Genomic DNA, 18,430 nt, shown 5'->3' with positions numbered 1-18,430 from the left:
AATGTCAAAGTGCTGAGGCTGAGAAACCCTGTGCTTTCTAAATGGACATAGTCTACTCAATATTGAACTATTCTTATTTTTACTCATTTATTTTAAATACATTTGAAAGAATTTGCTTCCTAAAATAATGTAAGCTGCTGCTGATGCTTTCCTACACTTTCAGAAACAAAATACAAATGTTAATTACAAATCAAGTGATACCTATTATTAAACACCTCTGTAATCTGCTGGAAGAAAAGATTATCTTGTACCATAGTAGCACAGCAGGAGACTTCTTTAATTGTTATATTTTATTTGTCAGAATTCAACAGCTGGTTAAGAGATTCTAAGCAGATGTTTTTAGGAAGATCTTAAAATGAGGATACTTTGTTCTTGAAATTCCAACAATGGGTAGATTGTTCTTTGGCTCTTTTTGAGCCCTCACCAAGGAATACAGGAGAGCCCCTGAGCCTTCTCTCTACGTAATCTTGACTACTCAGCACTGCTGTCACCTCATCTAGATACAGTATACTGTTTACCTTCCACATTGCTCTAGGTTCCTTCATCTTTCTTTCCCTTGATATTCAATGAGGACATGCTAGCATGCTGCAACTACATTGTGTAAATTATTGATATATTCTATCAGCAATCTGTTGGATGCTATAGGTTTTTAAGTTAAAAGCTGCTATAAAATTTAATCATTGTTATCATATGATATTGCTTATATGTGGAATCTAAAAAAAAAAAAAAAAAGGTACAAATGAACTTATTTCCAAAACAGAAATAGAGTCAGATGTAGAAAACTTATGGTAACCAAGGGGGAAGCAGGGGGATAAACTGGGAGATTGGATTGACATATACACACTACTATATATAAAATAGATGACTGACAAGAACCTACTGTATAGCACAGGGAACTCTACTCAATACTCTGTAATGGCCTATGCGGGAAAAGAATCTAAAAAAAGAGTGGATATATGTATATGTACATCTGATTCACTTTGGTGTACACCTGAAACTAACACAACACTGTAAATCAACTAGAGTGCAATAAAAATTTTTAAAAATTTAATCATTGTTTATAATTGTAATGCCTTAATCAAAAAAGATAATTTCCTTTTAAACGTAACATTTCTGTAGCCCTCTACAATATCTATTGTGTTCAGAAAACAACAAAGGCAATTCACACTTAATAAATACCTGATTTTTACAGAAAGATAACATTTCTTAATTGCTTTAGAAATCACTCAAATTACTTTAGGCTTTTAAATGCTTCCTTAATTTTAAAATAATGAATAGCTTTCGATTAAGGAACGCTATTAACCAATGATATGTTGCAGAGAAAAAGACTGTTTCAAAATGAAGACCCACAGGGGAGTCTTTGCTTAAATAAACAAGGGAAGAGGGTAGAAGGCTGGATTTTGCTTTAGACAGGTGATTTTACGCGTTCTCAAAAGAATAGGAAATTGGCCATTCAGAAGAAACAGAAGCAATAATTGGATCAGGGCATCAAAGACTTTATAGCTTTAGCAGAGTAAAATATAAAAGAACAGTTATCTCTAGGGCTCTTGATTGTTTAAAAATATCTGAGAATAGCACACTGGCTACGTAAATTGGTTAAGTAAACACTGCTCTATGTTTTCCTCTTTTATTTATTTATGTTTCTGACGTGAACCCATATATTTCTACTTTGTGAATAAAGAATTTTATGTATATATACAGGTGTAGCAGTTTCCTAGGAACTGACTACTCATTTCTCATAATTCTTTAGATGATAAAAAAAAAAAAGGAAAAAAACAGCTCAGAGAGACCTGTTCCAACTCCCATGACAGTATTATAATTTTAAAATCAATTAATGAATATTTGTTAACATTTAAAACTACAATTAGGATAACCATCTCAAGTTCTTGAAAGTATACGTCACTGGCTTAACACGACCTGGTCTGACCACGCATGATGGCTGTGGTACCAGCTTCTGGGCTGAGGCGGCGTCTGGCCACTCTGGGCATCTGTGTCCTCACACGCAAAGTGGGGCAATGGGGCTCCTACTTCATAAGGTTAAACACACCCACGTGTATGACATGCTTGGGTGGCACCTGGAATACGGTATGTGCCTTGTGTGTTGGCTATTCTTTAGTTCTATATTTTAGTATTATTTAATGTACTAGTTATTATTAGAAAACATAGTATGCGTTCATGCTATGTTCCATAATAATACTAATTCAATTCAGGTGTATACTAATAAATTCATTTCTAGCTATAAGTAGAAATCTTAAAACACAAAAACAACTTTAATAAGTCATTTGAACAATTTTTATAGCTAGTAATATTGACAGTTCTGCTAAAAAAAAACCCTCCTAAAATAGATTTATGATGTTAATGTGACAGCAAATTTCTATAATCTATAATACTAATACTATTTTAGTTCTGGCACCTCTTCATTTAGAGCTATTTTTACCAACTAATATTTACTGAGTTTTGTGCTATTCAGACCATAATCATTTTACATGAATTATCTCATTCAACCTTTAATGGTCTTGTGAGGAAGATACTATTATTCCCATTTTACCAATGAAGAAACAGAATTACTTAATATTTAGATCAAGTAACCTTTGTCAGTGTCTCAGCTAAAACTAGTATCTATGTGTGCCTTCAAAGTTTGTCTCTTAAACAGTGCTACACTGGTACAACCGGGGGGCGGGGGAGATGAAAGTCCTGCCATGCATTAAAAGGCAAATAATAAATTAATAACCTGTAAGGAAAAGTTTTAACTAATCCTTAAAAAATAACTCTAGTACAAAAGACCTACTCATATCTACTAATAATTATAAACTTAGTGATACAAGTATCTGTTCAGTCAGTTGGGAAATGCCATGAATTACAGAATTTTTACAGTAGCAGCACCGGTACAAACTCCATGGCTACTCACAATGCTATACACATAGCTACACGTAATGGTTCTAGTCAGGGTAAGTTTTTCTCACATGAGAACTATGTGATGTATTTGATTTTGTAGGAATATCTTGTGGTTTTGTGAATCAAGTATGTATTTCTGTGTACTGTAAATACCTTACTGTTGTTACTTTTTACCCTTAGAAACAAAATCACAAAACTCCACCTACAAAAGAACTTTTCTTTCACCGATTCTGATAACCGGCGACACATGAAATAACCATTCCCAATTCTCTTTCTCATATTGACAGCAGTATTTAAGGCAGAATCTTGAAAAGGTTAAAACAAGACTCAAATGAAGTGGGCTGTATTCAATGACTAAATCTGTCTAGTGTTTGTATCAAATGTTTCAAGAGCAGGATGGAAGACATGGTGAGAGGAATGAAGATGAAAAGTGGATTTAAAAGGCCAGGGTTTAAGTTTACAAGTTCAAGCTACTTCAGCCTTCACCAAATACATGGGTTTGATTTTCAGCTTACCGTACAATATTTGACCTGCTTTTGGATACTGCACATAATATTGAAAAGATCACTCATTGATTCAGTGGGTTGACAGCGAACGCCTACTAGGAAGAACTACTGTGAATGCTGAGGGTATGTGGGGGGTGGGTGGGAAAGGGTTGTCATGACAGATCCCACTTAAGGAAAAAAGGCTGAGATACATAAAAATGACTGACATGAGACAAGCTATAACGACTATGATAAAAGAGGTTCATATAAAATGTTACAGCAGTTCAGAGATGACGTTAACAATCTTGGGATGTGGTATGCAAAGAAAAGAAGTGGGGTCAATCGAGGATGACACTGAGGTGTTTCAAACCAAGTAATCTAGAGGACAGAGTAACATTTAGAAAAGGTCAAAAAAAGAGGCAGCAAAAGAAGAAACTGTCAATTTTAGACACATTTAGTTTGAAATATAAGCACAGATATGTAGCAGGCAAATGAGGAGTGGAATTCATTACTGTGGTCAGTCCTGAGACATGAGATTTGGGATATGAAGGCATGTGCTGGTACTCGGCCAGCAGAGGCACACCGAATCAGATAGGGCATCAAGAAAAGCTCCGGAGAGCAGGTGGTGCTGGAGTGTAATTTTAGAAGATGAAGAGAATCAGTGCTACAAAGATGGGCAAATGCACGGGGAGGAATGGTGGCAGAAGAAGCATGGTGAAGGCGAGGAAGCACAAACACGTGAGAAGTGACTACAGCAAAGGATGCCCATCTGCAAAGAGGAGGGTACAGAGCACATGAAAGGACCAGGAGCCAGATTATACAGGATTTGATGCCCTAAGCCATGGACTCTACACGTCATCCTGAGAACTAGAAGGTACTCTGGAGGATTTTTGAACAGGACCAATACGGTCTGATTTAATTTTTAGAAAATCATTTCATCCAATGAGGAAGTGAGACAGAGGAGAAGGGGGGCATACAGGAGGCAGGGTAACCAGTTTGGAGGCCACAGCGATCACCTAAGTGAGGGTGATGAAGGCTGGACGAAGGCAGTCACAGAGGAAGGAAAGGGAGGCTCCACCAGGGCCAAGCAGGCTGGATGTCGCAGGGATCGGTAACTCAGCAGATGGGGGAAAGGGAGAAAGAGAAGTCAAGAACGACTTCTAAGTTTCTGCCTGGGTAGAGGCAGAGAAGCCAATCTGAGGGGAACAGGAGGTGTCTGAGCACACTGCACAGGAGGCACCCATGAGACATCTAAGTGAATATACTCTGTAGGCAGCTGCACACACAGGTCTAGGTATGCTGATGCTTGCAGGCCAACAGGAGGAAGTAGGAAAGTCCTTGCTTGACGGCCTTGACTTTCACAGATAGAACAGGAAACAGAGCCATTTGTGGAAGTGCAGGCAGCAGTGGTAGTTTAAGTCTGAGGAAAAGAGGTGAGAAACTTTGAAGGGAATGAGTAGAAAGCTACTAAGAGATAACCAGACAGGGAAGCCACAGATCTAGAGCAGTAGTGATGTGCACGTCTGCGTGTCCTTTGTGGCAGAGCTCAACAGGCTAGGTGAAGAAGTGGTAGTACAGGTTTGCTAGTTGGCTATGATAGAAAGCAAAGGGTGACAGTGTATGAATGATGAAAGTGATAATTCAGAGTCTGAGACGGGTCAGGAAGGGGATGAAACCCTGAGGCACAGGGTCATCTTAGGAAGATGGAGTAGGGATCTTAACTGAGTCTAGAAAGCAGGCGAGAATAAGGGAGTGAGAGAGAAACGACAGGCTGTTACAGTGACAGAGTGGAATACTGGTTGAAATTTCTGGGTGGAGTGTAGCCATGGGTAAGGGTTCACAGTGGAGTGGAATAGAAGGTTACCAGAGTTGAGAAAGACTCTGTAATGCTTGGTGAATCATCTAAAGGGTCAGCTCATCAAATTACCAAAAATGATGCCAGGATTAAGTATATTAAGGTTCAAGAAAAATATCTTTTCTGGGCTTCCCTGGTGGTGCAGTGGTTAAGAATCCGCCTGCCAATGCAGGGGACATGGGTTCGAGCCCTGGTCCGGGAAGATCCCACATGCCGCAGAGCAACTAAGCCCGTGCGCCGCAACTACTGAGCCTGCGCTCTAGAGCCCACGAGCCACAACGACTGAGCCCACGTGCCACAACTACTGAAGCCTGTGCGCCTAGAGCCCGTGCTCCACAACGAGAAGCCACTGCAACGAGAAGCCCACGCACCGCAACAAAGAGTAGCCCCCGCTCGCACAACTAGAGAAAGCCTGCAGGCGGCAATGAAGATCCAATGCGGCCAAAAGTAAAATAAATAAAATAAATTAAAAAAAAAAAGAAAATCGTACAATTAAAGAAATATATCTTTTCCTAAGCACAACTGTGTAATAAATATTTGTCAATGAACTCTTGTCAAAGTTCTCACTGAAGATGCAAGGAGGGCGCAGGAGAGCATTATACTGAAGACGACGAGAAGGCTGAGGCTCAAAGGAAGCAGTTTCACGTGGCGGTGGAGAAGTCACTTCAAAAGGGAGGGATGGAAAGCAAGAGGACGGGCCTCAGTAACCGAGGAATCAAGAAATCCAGCTGCTTCTATGGCAGGCCTGTGTGGTCTGGACTGCTGCCTTTTTTTTTTTTGGTAAATAAAGTTTTTTTTGAAATGCAGCCACACTCACTAGCTCATGTGTTGTCTATAGCTGTGTTTGGGCTACAGTGGTATGTTGAGTGGTTACAACTGAGATCCTACGGCCCACAAGCCAAAATGTTTACTATCCAGCCCTTTAGCAAAAAAGTGTGCCACCCTCTGCTCCACAGCCGGGGGAGTGGGCAGGCGGGGGCGGGCTGGGGAATAGGCGGCTTTCAGTTAGGGCTCCACTTTCAGCAGAAGTGGCGATCACATTCTTTGAGGAAGGTACAGATGAGGGCAGTCTCTTCTCCTCAAGCGGAGACCTCAAAGGACACAGTGGAAAGAATGTGCCGGGAATCTGTGAGTGCGAGGATGAGTCCAGGAGAGAGGAAAGGTCACAGGCGAGGTCACTTACAGAGCGTGAGAATGAATGGCCAAGGACCGGCTGGGGACTTCCGGGAGTAAAAGCTTAGAATACACATGCAAGATGGGGAATACATTTAATAACTGGTTAATGAGAGATGAGTAACAAGATCCATCCAGTGGTGAGAATCTGAAGAAGGAATAACTATTAATGGTTTCGTTTCTGACAGTTTCCGGAAATGCTTACAATAGGAAAGTAAAAAAAAAATGTGGCAGTTTAAAACAAAGGCTGAGGACTGGGGTTGGGGGCAGCTAGAAGGACAGGAAGGCTAGGACACGCAGAGGCCTAGTTCAAAAACTTAACTTATAGCTGGTATGAATTATAAAGGGCAAAATTTTTAGGATAACTTCAAAGTAGCTGTGCAGCTCACAAAAAAATAAATACAATCACGTAAAAAAAATGAAAACATGCTATCAACTGCTTAGTTCTGAGTCTATTTCACTATTAAGAAATAACAGCCGACTGATAGTTTTTTAATCACCAGAAAGACATGTTGATAATTGATTTGTTAAAGGTTTATTTATTTATTTACTTATTATTATTATTATTATTTTTTGCAGTACGCGGGCCTCTCACTGCTGTGGCCTCTCCCGTTGCGGAGCACAGGCTCCGGACGCGCAGGCTCAGCGGCCATGGCTCACGGGCCCAGCCGCTCCGCGGCATGTGGGACCTTCCCGGACTGGGGCACGAACCCGTGTCCCCTGCACCGGCAGGCGGACTCTCAACCACTGCGCCACCAGGGAAGCCCAAAGGTTTATTTTAAAAAAGGTTTTCAAGTGAGTGTTTTCAAAACTGTTTCTATATACTTACCAGCTTTATTACTAAGCTTGTATAAGAAAGTCTGGCGAGGGTCTGAATGATCTCGACATGTCAGTTGCAAAAGAGAACCTGATTTTTTCCATTTCTGCATAAACCACAGACCTAGAGAGTTATAAATGGTATGTGATATGTGAGAGTTATAAACCGGAAATACATAGTACCATATGCCAACGTTATTCATTCTAATATGTATATTTCACTTCAAAATATATCTCCCAAATTAGCATTTTGTTGGCGAATAAAAAATATATTTGCAAAATATTTCCATTTTCTGATAACAAATATAAACACACAGACACACAGAGGTTAACGATGGGTTAACGGTGGTTGACAGAGGGCTTGTTATTTATTTCTAGTTCATTAGGTAATGAAATAGGTAATGGTCTATGAAGAACACATTTGGGAAAATTACACCTTTAGATATACTTGTTCAAATTATAATGAAGCAGAGGGGGAGTAAACTTTAAACACACTAGTAGATCCACATGCCTGAGCACGGCGCCTTTACAGACAATCACAGGTCAGTCATGGGAGACTAACTGGATAAGGACCAACTCTAAGGATGAGCAACTGGATAATGTTTTCTAGTAACAGCCGAATATAATTTCAGTGTCATATTTAATTGTATTTCTTTATATTACCAGTTACCCGTATTTAAGTGCATCTTCCGCTTAAGTGAAACCTCAATCACTCTGTAGCTGGTTTTCAAGATTGTAGACTACTCATTTCTACTTTTGTTGATTCTATTACTGAGGTGAACAGGGGAGGAAAAGAGGGAAAAAACCCTTTAACTGATTAAAGCTGCCAACTGAAAGTCTACCTGGGGAAAAACTTAGTGAAGAAAGAAATTCAAAAGAAAGAAATTCAAAGTACTGCATCCGATTCATACTGGGTTCTATTTTGTACTATTTACGGATTTCATTTTTCTCAAGCCCTCTTTTTGAAACTGTAAAAATCTACAACTAGCTAGATTTTGAATACCACCATTTGAAATGGGATACAAAGGAAAATGGTATGGTTTATTTGTCAATGAAAGAAGTAGAAGAGAAAATGGAAATAAGAGTTTCAAGGCTCGGTGAAAAAGAGTCAGAATGAAATCTAATTCTTACAATGGGAATCAATTGACTAAATTATAAAAGCCATTTTAAAATTCTAAGGGAAAAACAAAGCCAAATAAAGGGCAAATCAAGTATCAGATCCTTCTTAATGAGCATATTTATTCTAATCAAAATTGGGGTCTTAATTTTTACTTTAATTTCTTTTAAAAGTTTAGAATTTATTTTCTCATAATATCCCTTTATCACTATCAAACCAAAATCAGAGTTAATGTTCTATATAAAACATTTTATAACTTTAAAATGTATTAAGCATAGGTATTTGTTATCTGCTCAACTAATGGAACAACAAAATAGCCTGTTTATAAGACTAACATTTACTGAAAATATTTAAACAGTTTAATGATAAAAAGGGAAAAAATGCTCTTGTGACTTGACAAATATCTCAATATGACATCATTTTCTGAAATGAGTTTTGTCAGCTTATTTCACGTGCATGACAAAATAGAAAAATAGATACATCTTTTGTTTCATGAAATTCCAAGTACATGACAAATCTGCTCTAAAATAAACACCAGAAAATATTAAATTTGTATTTAAATCTTCTCTCCACGCCATAATTTTTGTACTGGACAATAAAACTTCTTACCTGTATTAACAAGAGCACTGCTGTTGTAGAGCGTACCAAGGTGAGGTCCAGAAAGTGATAGAAAGGTATGAAGTTTGTCAAGGTAATATTTAAACCGTGGCCTTGTAAGCACTGAACGGATTATTAAATTGCCCAACGAATGTCCAATAAAGCTATAAGAGAAACAAAATGACATTTCTCCCATAGTATTAGTTTAAAAAAAAATAAAAGCTGCTATCACTGTACACAGATGTGAAAATACTAAGCATTTACAATGTTCTAATATGTTTTAAAACTATGGTTTGATACTCTGAAATGACATAACTTACATTTTGAAGCAAAAAATGTGAGAATGTAGCAGAAAATTCCTATTATTATAGAGTTTGCATACTTACTATAGAAATAGGATACTACTTATCAGAAAACTCCTATTATTATAGACTTTATATACTTACTCTATAGAAATAGGATACTACTTACCAGAAAATTTTTACTCCTAGTTCGTAAATACTTAGAAAGAAATACATTTTAAAAGCGCTAATACATTGACTAGATGATAAATTTGCATCTTTAGGTACACACATCAATTATTTACCTGTCAAGTCACGATTTAAAACAAAATAATGAAGTTATACGTATAAGCATGATTTAGGAGACATTATATCCCCATTTCTCTTATTCTCTGGTCCACACTCCAAGGTGGGGAGTTCTCTGACTAAGTACTTTCAAGCCACAGGAAAAAAAATGTGCAATTTCTGACAGTAAGTCTAAAATTATACCAAAAGAATAACTAATACTTATAAAGCTTTTCACCTTTATTAAGGAATAGTTTAAATCAAAAGAGCCTTTTTGCCTACCATTATTTTACGATAGACAGTATATGAATCCCTCGGGACAATTAACAGTGAAAGAAGAAAGGCTGAAAGCTGTCTTAAAAGTGGTTTACAGATATAACTAGTTTACAGACATAACTAGTGAGAAGCTGCAAACTTCCTGAAGCTGTGAAGTAAAGTTTGATAACAAACAGTCCTCATTCAACCAAATCAAGCTTTTGGACAATGGTTGATTATAACTGACCATCTAATCTAGAAGAGGGCATACTTTTGTGGATGAATAAAAGAACTGAAAAAATAGACTTATTTTCTCATCATAAAATAACAAATTAATAAAAGGAATACAAGATGACTATAGAAAATTTAGTAAACAGATGAAAAATCCATAAATGAGAATGACTAGAACAAGAAAACAATCTCTCTCCACCCTCCACATACTTGCATCTCCCACCACATTTTAACAGAAATCTGTTTTTAAACAGTGACTTCAAATGAAAACCTGCTCTCTCTGTTCTCTGTCCCTACTCTGTACCTCCAAGAGGAAGCAAACTCTACAAAAGCCTAGAGTATAAAGAGCCAGCTTCCTCCTCTAACCCAGCTGGGATATGAAACTCATCAGTTTACTCTTCTCTTTTTGAGGCAGGAAGATTAGTTTTGACTTTTTCTTTAATTCTTACCGGACTAGAAGAAACAAATGCTTTTCTCTCCCCCATGTCTATTCACAACATCTGTGATTAAATAATAAGACATGTTGATTTGATCATCATCTCCTGCTTGTGGAGAGCTGACTCTCAAAGTATAGTCATGACATGTTGAAAGTATTTTTACAGTTTCATTTTTTTAATATATATCCATTTCCCCATAACCTTCCTTTTTGGTAACAGCTTTACTGAGATATCATTCACATACCATACAATTCAGCCGTTTAAGGAGTACAACTCAACGCTTTCTAGTGTATTTACGGAGTAGTGCAGCCATCACTACAAGAAATTTTAGAATATTTCACCACCTTAAAAAGAAACCCTACATTCTTTTTTTTTAAAAAAATAATTTTATTTATTTATTTATTTTTGGCCGTGCTGGGTCTTCGTTGCTGCGCGCAGGCTTTCTCTAGTTGTGGAGAGTGGGGGGGGGGGGCCTACTCCTTGTTGCGGTGCGCGGGCTTCTCATTGCGGTGGCTTCTCTTGTTGCGGAGCATGGGCTCTAGGCACGCAGGCTTCAGTAGTTGTGGCAGGCGGACTCGATAGTTGCGGTTCGTGGGCTCTAGAGCGCAGGCTTAGTAGTTGTGCACAGGCTTAGTTGCTCCGTGGCATGTGGGATCTTCCCGGACCAGGGCTCGAACCCGTGTCCGCTGCATCGGCAGGCGGATGCTTAACCACTGCACCACCAGGGAAGTCCAACCCTACATTCTTTAGCTATCACCGCCCCCCAGCCCCCCACTATCTCCCCTCTCCCCCAGCCCTAAGCAGTCACTGATCTACCTCTATCTCTATAATTTTGCCAATTCTGGACAATTCATATAAGCAGGATTATATAATATGTGGTCTTTCCCTAAAATCTTTTTATTTTTATTCTCTTTAAATTAGAGTTGCAGTATCCTATATTTCAGAATAGGACAACAAAATTACCAGAAATTCTGTGTGATTTTTTTTATAATTCATAAAGATATAAAAACAATTTATATAATATTATAGAAGTTACCTTATTTTTGAGACTGTTAGACTATATATCTGAATATATTGTATTATCTCGTCCAGAAGGCGATCAGTCATGCTATCAAAATCAGCGAAAGTATCATTCTAAACAAAAGCGAAATAGATACGTTATATACTGAATATGTGTAATTACATAAAACACTGAATATAAACATTATTTTTAATTTAGGTATTGAAAATATGGTTAAAGACCAGTGGTTTTTAAAGAAGTTAGTGAATGTGATATTCATTATATTAAAATGAACAAGTAGTGAATTTCTAGGGGAAAAAAAAGGCTCACTGTTCTTAACACTTCATTTAGGTAATCGTTTAGTCCACTATCAACACTGAACATAAGGTTATTTATAATGGTTTAATTAAAATATTTGCACAGAATGTGAAATTCTAGGAATTTTACACATGTAAAAAGCTCGTAAATCACTTCTACTTCCTTAGGCTACGCATTAATTGTTAAACTTCACAGAAGTCAGAAAAATTATATCTACTACCACAGGCATTTTGTAGTCAGCAAATATTTAGGTAGAAACTGGTAGAAAAATGTGTGCTTCCACTGAAAACACAGCTATCTGTACCTGATTTCTCTCAGACATAAGAAAATCAATTCTTTCCCCAGGCAGTCCAAGTTCAATGTAAGTTTTTACTAACCGGAGATCTGCACTGTTACCTAGAAAATGAAGAAAATCAAAGTTATACCTAAGGGAAGAGATAAAGCAAAAGGTACAATGCGCACCCTCATACTCTGTTACACTTCTTGGGGACAAGCGTAGGCCTATGCCAGCTGTGAAGAGACAAGGCCCTGGGAACCAGAATCCTCAGTGTCTATTTCACAGCAGATTTCCATCAGCTGGCAATGGCCTCCAACAGCCTGTCTCTTCAGAGGTCTGGTCGCATTGATGCGCTCGCCCCCGCCCCCCGCCCCCCCAGCAGTGTGTCTGTCTTCCTCCCTATAACATGGGATAGTGTGTTTCTTGAAGATTTCAAAGAGGAATTTACCAGAGATTCTACTGGGCCAAGAAGCCTTTCTTGGAGGATAATTCTTTGAAAATTTTATTAGTGGGGGGAAAGAGGTTAGTATTAGAGATCTTTTATTCCTTGAGTCACGGTTTTGTTTTTCTTAAAGAAAAATCTCCAATTTCATAAGAATTTACTAGCTCAGACCTGTGTTTAGCATTTTTATAATCCATAAAATCTTTTGTCAATTTGTTGCTACAGAATCACCTTATAACACAGTAATAGTCTGCTAGTCCAGAGATATTTGGTGTCTTCTAACATAGCTCCTAACCAAGAAAAATAGGCTGTTGAGTAACCAAAACAGCTGTCACAAAACCACAGCAGTGAAACAAGGTATTAAGAACTTAAGTTATACCCTGATTAATCAGTGAATCTTTAATTCTTAGGTATTGATTTTTCTTGTCCATAAGGTTTAAAGCAGCAAGCTAAAAGGGAAGCAGAAAGATGATCAAAGGGAGACAAAATGATTGCCACGAGGTGACAGCTGACAAAAATAATAAAAAGAGAGAAGACAGAAAAATCCGAAGTTAAAATAAATAAAATGTTGGCGTGTGGATGTCAATTCCATGGAAAATTTACTTTACAAAGAAATCTAATATTATACTCAGCAAAATTAAGCACATCTCTGTTTCAGAGAGTATTTAAGATTTAATTAACATCAGCAATTCAGAAATCTTTTTTCAGGTCAAAGATTAAAATAAAACTAAATGAGATCTACCAGGAAAAGAAAAGATTGAGATGCTACGGGTCACACGTGCAGACGTTACGTACCGTCCAGGCCGTGCACACACACAATGAGATGGACTCCGCCTTCGGAACAACCCTCTTCCTCCTCTTCCACACAGAAATAGGGCACTGAGGACGCCAGAAGAGGGACATCGCTGTACATGAACCCGGGGAGCTTAAGGTGCTTCAATTCTTCTTTCGCCTGAAGGAAGCTGAAGCAAAACAGTGTAAAAGACATTCGTTACTAAGTATTATATTCAGTTTTTAGAACCCAAAAGGTAATCTGCTGCATTTAGAGAACTGCAGAAGAGGAAACCCAGAAATATTTGATTTTAAAATAATGAAAATATGTGGGCTCACCTAAATGATTTAGAAATCAAAGAGTACTTTTTTTTTTTTTTTTACTATTTTTTAGTACATATTCTGATCAAATACAATGAGTATTTAAAGCCTGACATCACTTAAAAATATTCTTTTAAACTTGAAATCCACTAATAAAACACTGGGAATGGAGTTATGCTTTTTACTGAATTTTATACTGTATACATAGAAAAGGCGGGAGAACTACTGCACAGAGGACAGTCTGATGCTGACCCTGTGATCAAATCTTACCCTCTTTGCTCCTTTTTAATCTTATATAAAAGGCAAAGAAGGAGATATTCTACACAGTGTAGCAGTGAGAATGGCAGGTATAGTATTTAGTAGATGAGGTTATTTGTATTTTTCTCTAAAAATACCAATAAGAACGAACAGAACTAAGAGGGGGATGTGATTAAAATTGGTGGCATACACTCATTTACTGATAGAATAAGTGACATTTCTAATCAACTTGGGGACTGAGAACATCAAAGATTATTAACTATCGTAACATTAGATCATTTGGACTGATAAAAGTAAAACTCCAAGAAGCTGATGAACACTAAACTGAGCGGGACACACTGGGTGAAGAATACAGACCACTGCTTGCACTAATGACTCAGAAGAGTCTGAGGTACCCAGGAGGTGATGCAACCTTCAGCTTCCCAGCACATTACAAGTCTTCAATGGGCTGTTCTCACCTTGCTGGGTTCACTAGGTGTGGGCACCATAGGTCTTACTTATGTGTATACATCAGAATGATCTGGGAACTTAAAAAACCTACAGTAGATATGCCCAGACATTTTATTCCAGGGATTATAATTCCATCTGGAATAAGGTAGTAGAAAACCAGTGCCATGCTAGTAAACCTATGTCATGCTCAAAATTTTCTGGATTTTTTTTTACGGGTCCATGAAATCCCAATTCTGGAAACACTGACTTAGCTGGGGCAATCTAAGTCTGGTAGGCTTTAGGAAGTTTCTAGCAATTATCTAACATTGTCCTTATTTGCTAGATATAAAACCTAACTTTTGTCTGGGAGTTAACCAGGGGAGAGATGAGGTATTGATGGGAAAAAAAGGGTTTTAGTCTCAATTATTCCATACTTCTACCATAAAGTTACCAATGGAAAATCTGTATCAGGCCAAGTCGAGCCTACAGAACAGGACAATCATACTGGGAACTGCAGGTCTGTCCGTCAAAGAGCATAGTGAGTTCACTGCTCCATTTCAGACAGCTAATCGAAGAAGCACTTTCTGTATTACAGAAACCAGAGAACGTGAAATATGTATGTTACTGGAGAAATATACATATATGTTCTCTCTCTCTCTCTCTCTCTTTAGTAGCACGTGCTATTGTGCTCCATTACTTACGCTTGTATTTGAGGTTTTGGTGAATTTTCATACCAGGACAGTGATGAGGTGAAGTTGTAAGAAGCGCTGCTTGGCTGCTTTGTAATGGCATCACATTTACTCTTAGAAGAATACTTAACACTGCAAGGAGACTCTCGTGGTGCAGATGGGAAGGACAGACAGCCGGAGGTACAGACAGTAGGCACGGTTATACCATCCCTCAGATGGTCAGTGCTAATCCTTCCGGATTTGATAGACCCTTCTCCTCCTGGGGCGCCTCGGTCTGCCCAGTGAGCACGTGCCGCCCCACCCGGGGCGGGGTCATCTGTCTCCCCATGATACCCGTTTTGAACCATTTGCTGGTCCTGCTCTTCTTCCTCCTCCTCTTTATCCTGGTCCTGCTGAAGGTGACTAATTTCTTTGTCAGAAGCTTCCTTCTGAGGGCTAACTGAATTGCTGTAGCTAATAGTACACGTGTCAGAAGTATCTGTACTGCTCTGACAGCCAAAATAATTTTCCACAAGCCCTTGCTTTACCATATCAGGACTGGCTGAAAAAGGGTCACCTGTACCCAGGTGCGTTTCATCTTTAACCGTAGGGGCTTCTGAATACATTTGTTTGAGATTTAATGCATCGCTATTTTTTCTTTTCACAGTCCTATCTTCACTGACGTCTGTCCTGGTAGAAATGGAACCTGAAACGACACAAGGGGTGCCTGAACAAACCAGTCCTGAACTTAACGGAACTGCGGTCCCTGCAGGGTCACTAGATTTATCAGGGCTCTGGGAGTCTTTACATGAAGTGTCCAAGTTAGGTTTGGAGCTGCAACTACTTTTCACATCACTGGAAGTACCTTCGTCTGAAAAAACAAATTGTAAAGGGTCTTTAGTGCTTGAATTTAAGGAATGTATTGCTATCATTTCATTGTCCAAATGCCCTGAAAACACGACACTCTGCTGTTGCAAGATAATATTTGACTTTTTCCTATCGTCACATTTTGGCACATCAATTGTTCCTAGATTCAACACGGTTCTGCTATCGCTTAGGTGGCATTCAGGTACAACAGATTTCTTAGGATTTTCATCAGGTGACAGCTCATCGTCAGAAGGCAGAGAGTTTATGGACGTTAAGGATGACTGGATCTCACTGAAAGCACTTGTGCTCTCAGTACAGTGGCTGCCTACTGAAAACTTTACATTATGATCCGGCTTCATCAAAAGCTGAGGAAATAACCTTTCGTTATTGGAAAGACCTTGGCCTTGTACAGTTTCAAAGACTAGGTCAGGGTTTGGATGTGTTGCAACAGAGCTTGGTTCACTTTCCACACCTGAATCTGAGAACCGAGACGAGGCACACGTGGCACTAATATCTGGTAACTTAATTGTGTCTCCACTCACTACAGCATGATATTCTCTTGTAGAAGAAGCAGGTTGATTACTTCTTGGCTTAGCTAATGATTCTCCAACAGAACGACACTTTGCTTCCTGCAAAGCTTCCTTTTCAAGTGTTAGTTCTATAGATTTAGATTTACCGTTAGATTCTAAGGACTCAAAGTTGGGTAGTTGTAAACTGTCCACAAATACTTCATCTTGTCGAAGCTCTGTCCAAGGTCCTATTTTAACAGTTATTTTCTCTCCACTGAAAGGGTCTTTATTAGAGGGCTTTACTTCAATTGTCCTAACTCCCGAAGTGGGGGCAGTTTGATGATCATGGCAATCATCTGGTGAACTTCTGGATGCCACACTGTGTTCCACTTGTGCAATTTCACTATCGTCCTGGGAGATATCAAGTTTACCTGAAATGGACAAATTTGCACAAAGATTTAGGCTGCCAGAGTTCAAAGGATCAAACAGGTCTGGTTGCATATTTTCAATATCTGGAGACTTTTGTTCAGTTCTCTCTGTATTAGCTGGCAAATAGCTAGCTTCCTTTTGACTTGTCTGTCTGATGTAGGTCTTTAGGTCAAAATTATATCCACATATTGTGGTGTCCAGACCTTCCTTCTGACTATGTGAAGGATTGCCTTCAAAGCTTTTAAAGAGATCATTTGATGCTGTACTTTTCAAACATTTGTAGCCTACCAAAACCACAGAATCCTTAGAGTTCTGTTTTATTAATTTTTTTGTGTTTTCAGGTTTCATTGTTTTCATGAGCTTAGTAACCTTAACCTTGGATTTATTTGATTCTTCATTCTTTCCTTTTAGAGACTTTGTTAGCTGCTTTTCACCTTCTGTAGACCAAAAACTGGAGGCCCCAGCAGGTCTGACTTTCAACTCTGGGCTGGAAAGTCCAGCTAGAGAGCTTTCTTCAGTCTCACATTTATCCATTCTACTGGACTCTGATCTCTGAAGACTCTGAATTCCCATCCAGGGTGCATCTAAGTCTTTTATCCAAAGAAAAAGAAATTCAGGTTTAAAACGAGGTATAAGAACTCATATGATCAAGACTACTTTCTCTGACTATAACTTTCTAATATCCTCAAAAATAAATAAAACTGGAGGGGGGAAAACAGCCCCACATTAAGGAATGGCTTTATGTATATTAGAATATACTGAAAATGACACACACAGCTTACATATTTTAGTTAGATTACACTTACCTTCAGTAACTGCATCTAAATACCTGTCTTCAAAGATCACAGGTAATGAATTGAGATCTCCATCTAATTCACTACACTCAATAGGCAGGGGTGGGAGACAGCTGCAGAAGGAAGTGTTTTTGAGAGCGGTGCACATCTGGAGGTGACTCTGAGCACTGAAAAACATGTCTTATGTCAGACTGCAATCTAGACAATCACACCAATTTCACCTCATCGTCTCTCCAGGACCACCCCTCCTCAAGACAACCTCCTTACGAAAGAGCTCCTTGGTCAGAGATAAAAACTGGTACGATGAAAATTATGGTTTGTTGACAAAAATTACTAATAAAATTATTGTTTACTGATAAATTATTTAATTTCTATTATACTCTTCTATACTTTTAAATGTCATTTCAAAGTGAGTCATCTGTGCTTAATGTCTGAACATCCTAATTAGCTGAGAATAGCATAGAGGAGAAAGACCAAAAGCTCAAATGCCTGCTAACGATTTGATGATAATGTTGAAAAAAAAAGTTAACATGGACTGATGAATACGATTAACAGCTATTTTTAAAAAGGTATATAACTTTCTAATGCAAAATAGTTTTTTTTAAAAAACTCTCTTACGGAAAATTTGAAACAAATCAAAGTACACAGAACAGCACCATAAGCCCCATCAACAAACGTTTTCCCTCCTTGCTTTGTCTGTACCTCCACTCACTGCCTACCTACACACCCTATGATTATTGAGAGTTGTCTGTTGGGGCATATACTTCACGTGCACTGAAACAAACAAATCTTGGCTGCACGATTCTGACAAACGGACACGCGATACAGAACATTTTCCACCTGTCCAGAGAGTACTCTCACGTCTTTGCAGGCAAACTCCCAGCCCAAGTCGACACCAAGACACCCACTCTTCTGACTTG

At 38.5% G+C, this 18,430-nt stretch overlaps 1 protein-coding gene across 5 annotated transcripts in view; it reads right to left on the bottom strand.

Annotated features, from left to right (window-relative positions):
- Window positions 1-18,430, bottom strand: part of FAM135A (family with sequence similarity 135 member A) — a 123,306-nt gene that overhangs the window by 11,726 nt on the left and 93,150 nt on the right. For 3 of the 5 annotated variants that reach the window (XM_029224085.1, XM_029224087.1, XM_029224086.1), the window contains 7 exons: window positions 17,523-17,677; window positions 14,945-16,718; window positions 13,260-13,426; window positions 12,050-12,141; window positions 11,464-11,561; window positions 8,951-9,102; window positions 7,238-7,348 (listed from right to left, as the gene is read on the bottom strand). In XM_029224085.1, the coding sequence (XP_029079918.1) occupies window positions 7,238-7,348; window positions 8,951-9,102; window positions 11,464-11,561; window positions 12,050-12,141; window positions 13,260-13,426; window positions 14,945-16,718; window positions 17,523-17,677 (2,549 nt within the window). Of the gene's footprint in view, window positions 1-7,237; window positions 7,349-8,950; window positions 9,103-11,463; window positions 11,562-12,049; window positions 12,142-13,259; window positions 13,427-14,944; window positions 17,307-17,522; window positions 17,678-18,430 lie in introns of those variants that run through there. The other 2 variants (XM_029224088.1, XR_003793730.1) reach the window with 2 other exon arrangements.

The sequence above is a fragment of the Monodon monoceros genome, unplaced genomic scaffold, assembly GCF_005190385.1.
Source record: "Monodon monoceros isolate NGI ecotype Baffin Bay Population unplaced genomic scaffold, NGI_Narwhal_1 Super_Scaffold_15, whole genome shotgun sequence".
In the NCBI taxonomy this organism is placed as follows: Eukaryota; Metazoa; Chordata; class Mammalia; order Artiodactyla; family Monodontidae; genus Monodon; species Monodon monoceros.
Note: the sequence above shows the minus strand (reverse complement) of the source record. Positions and strands in the feature narration are given on the sequence as shown.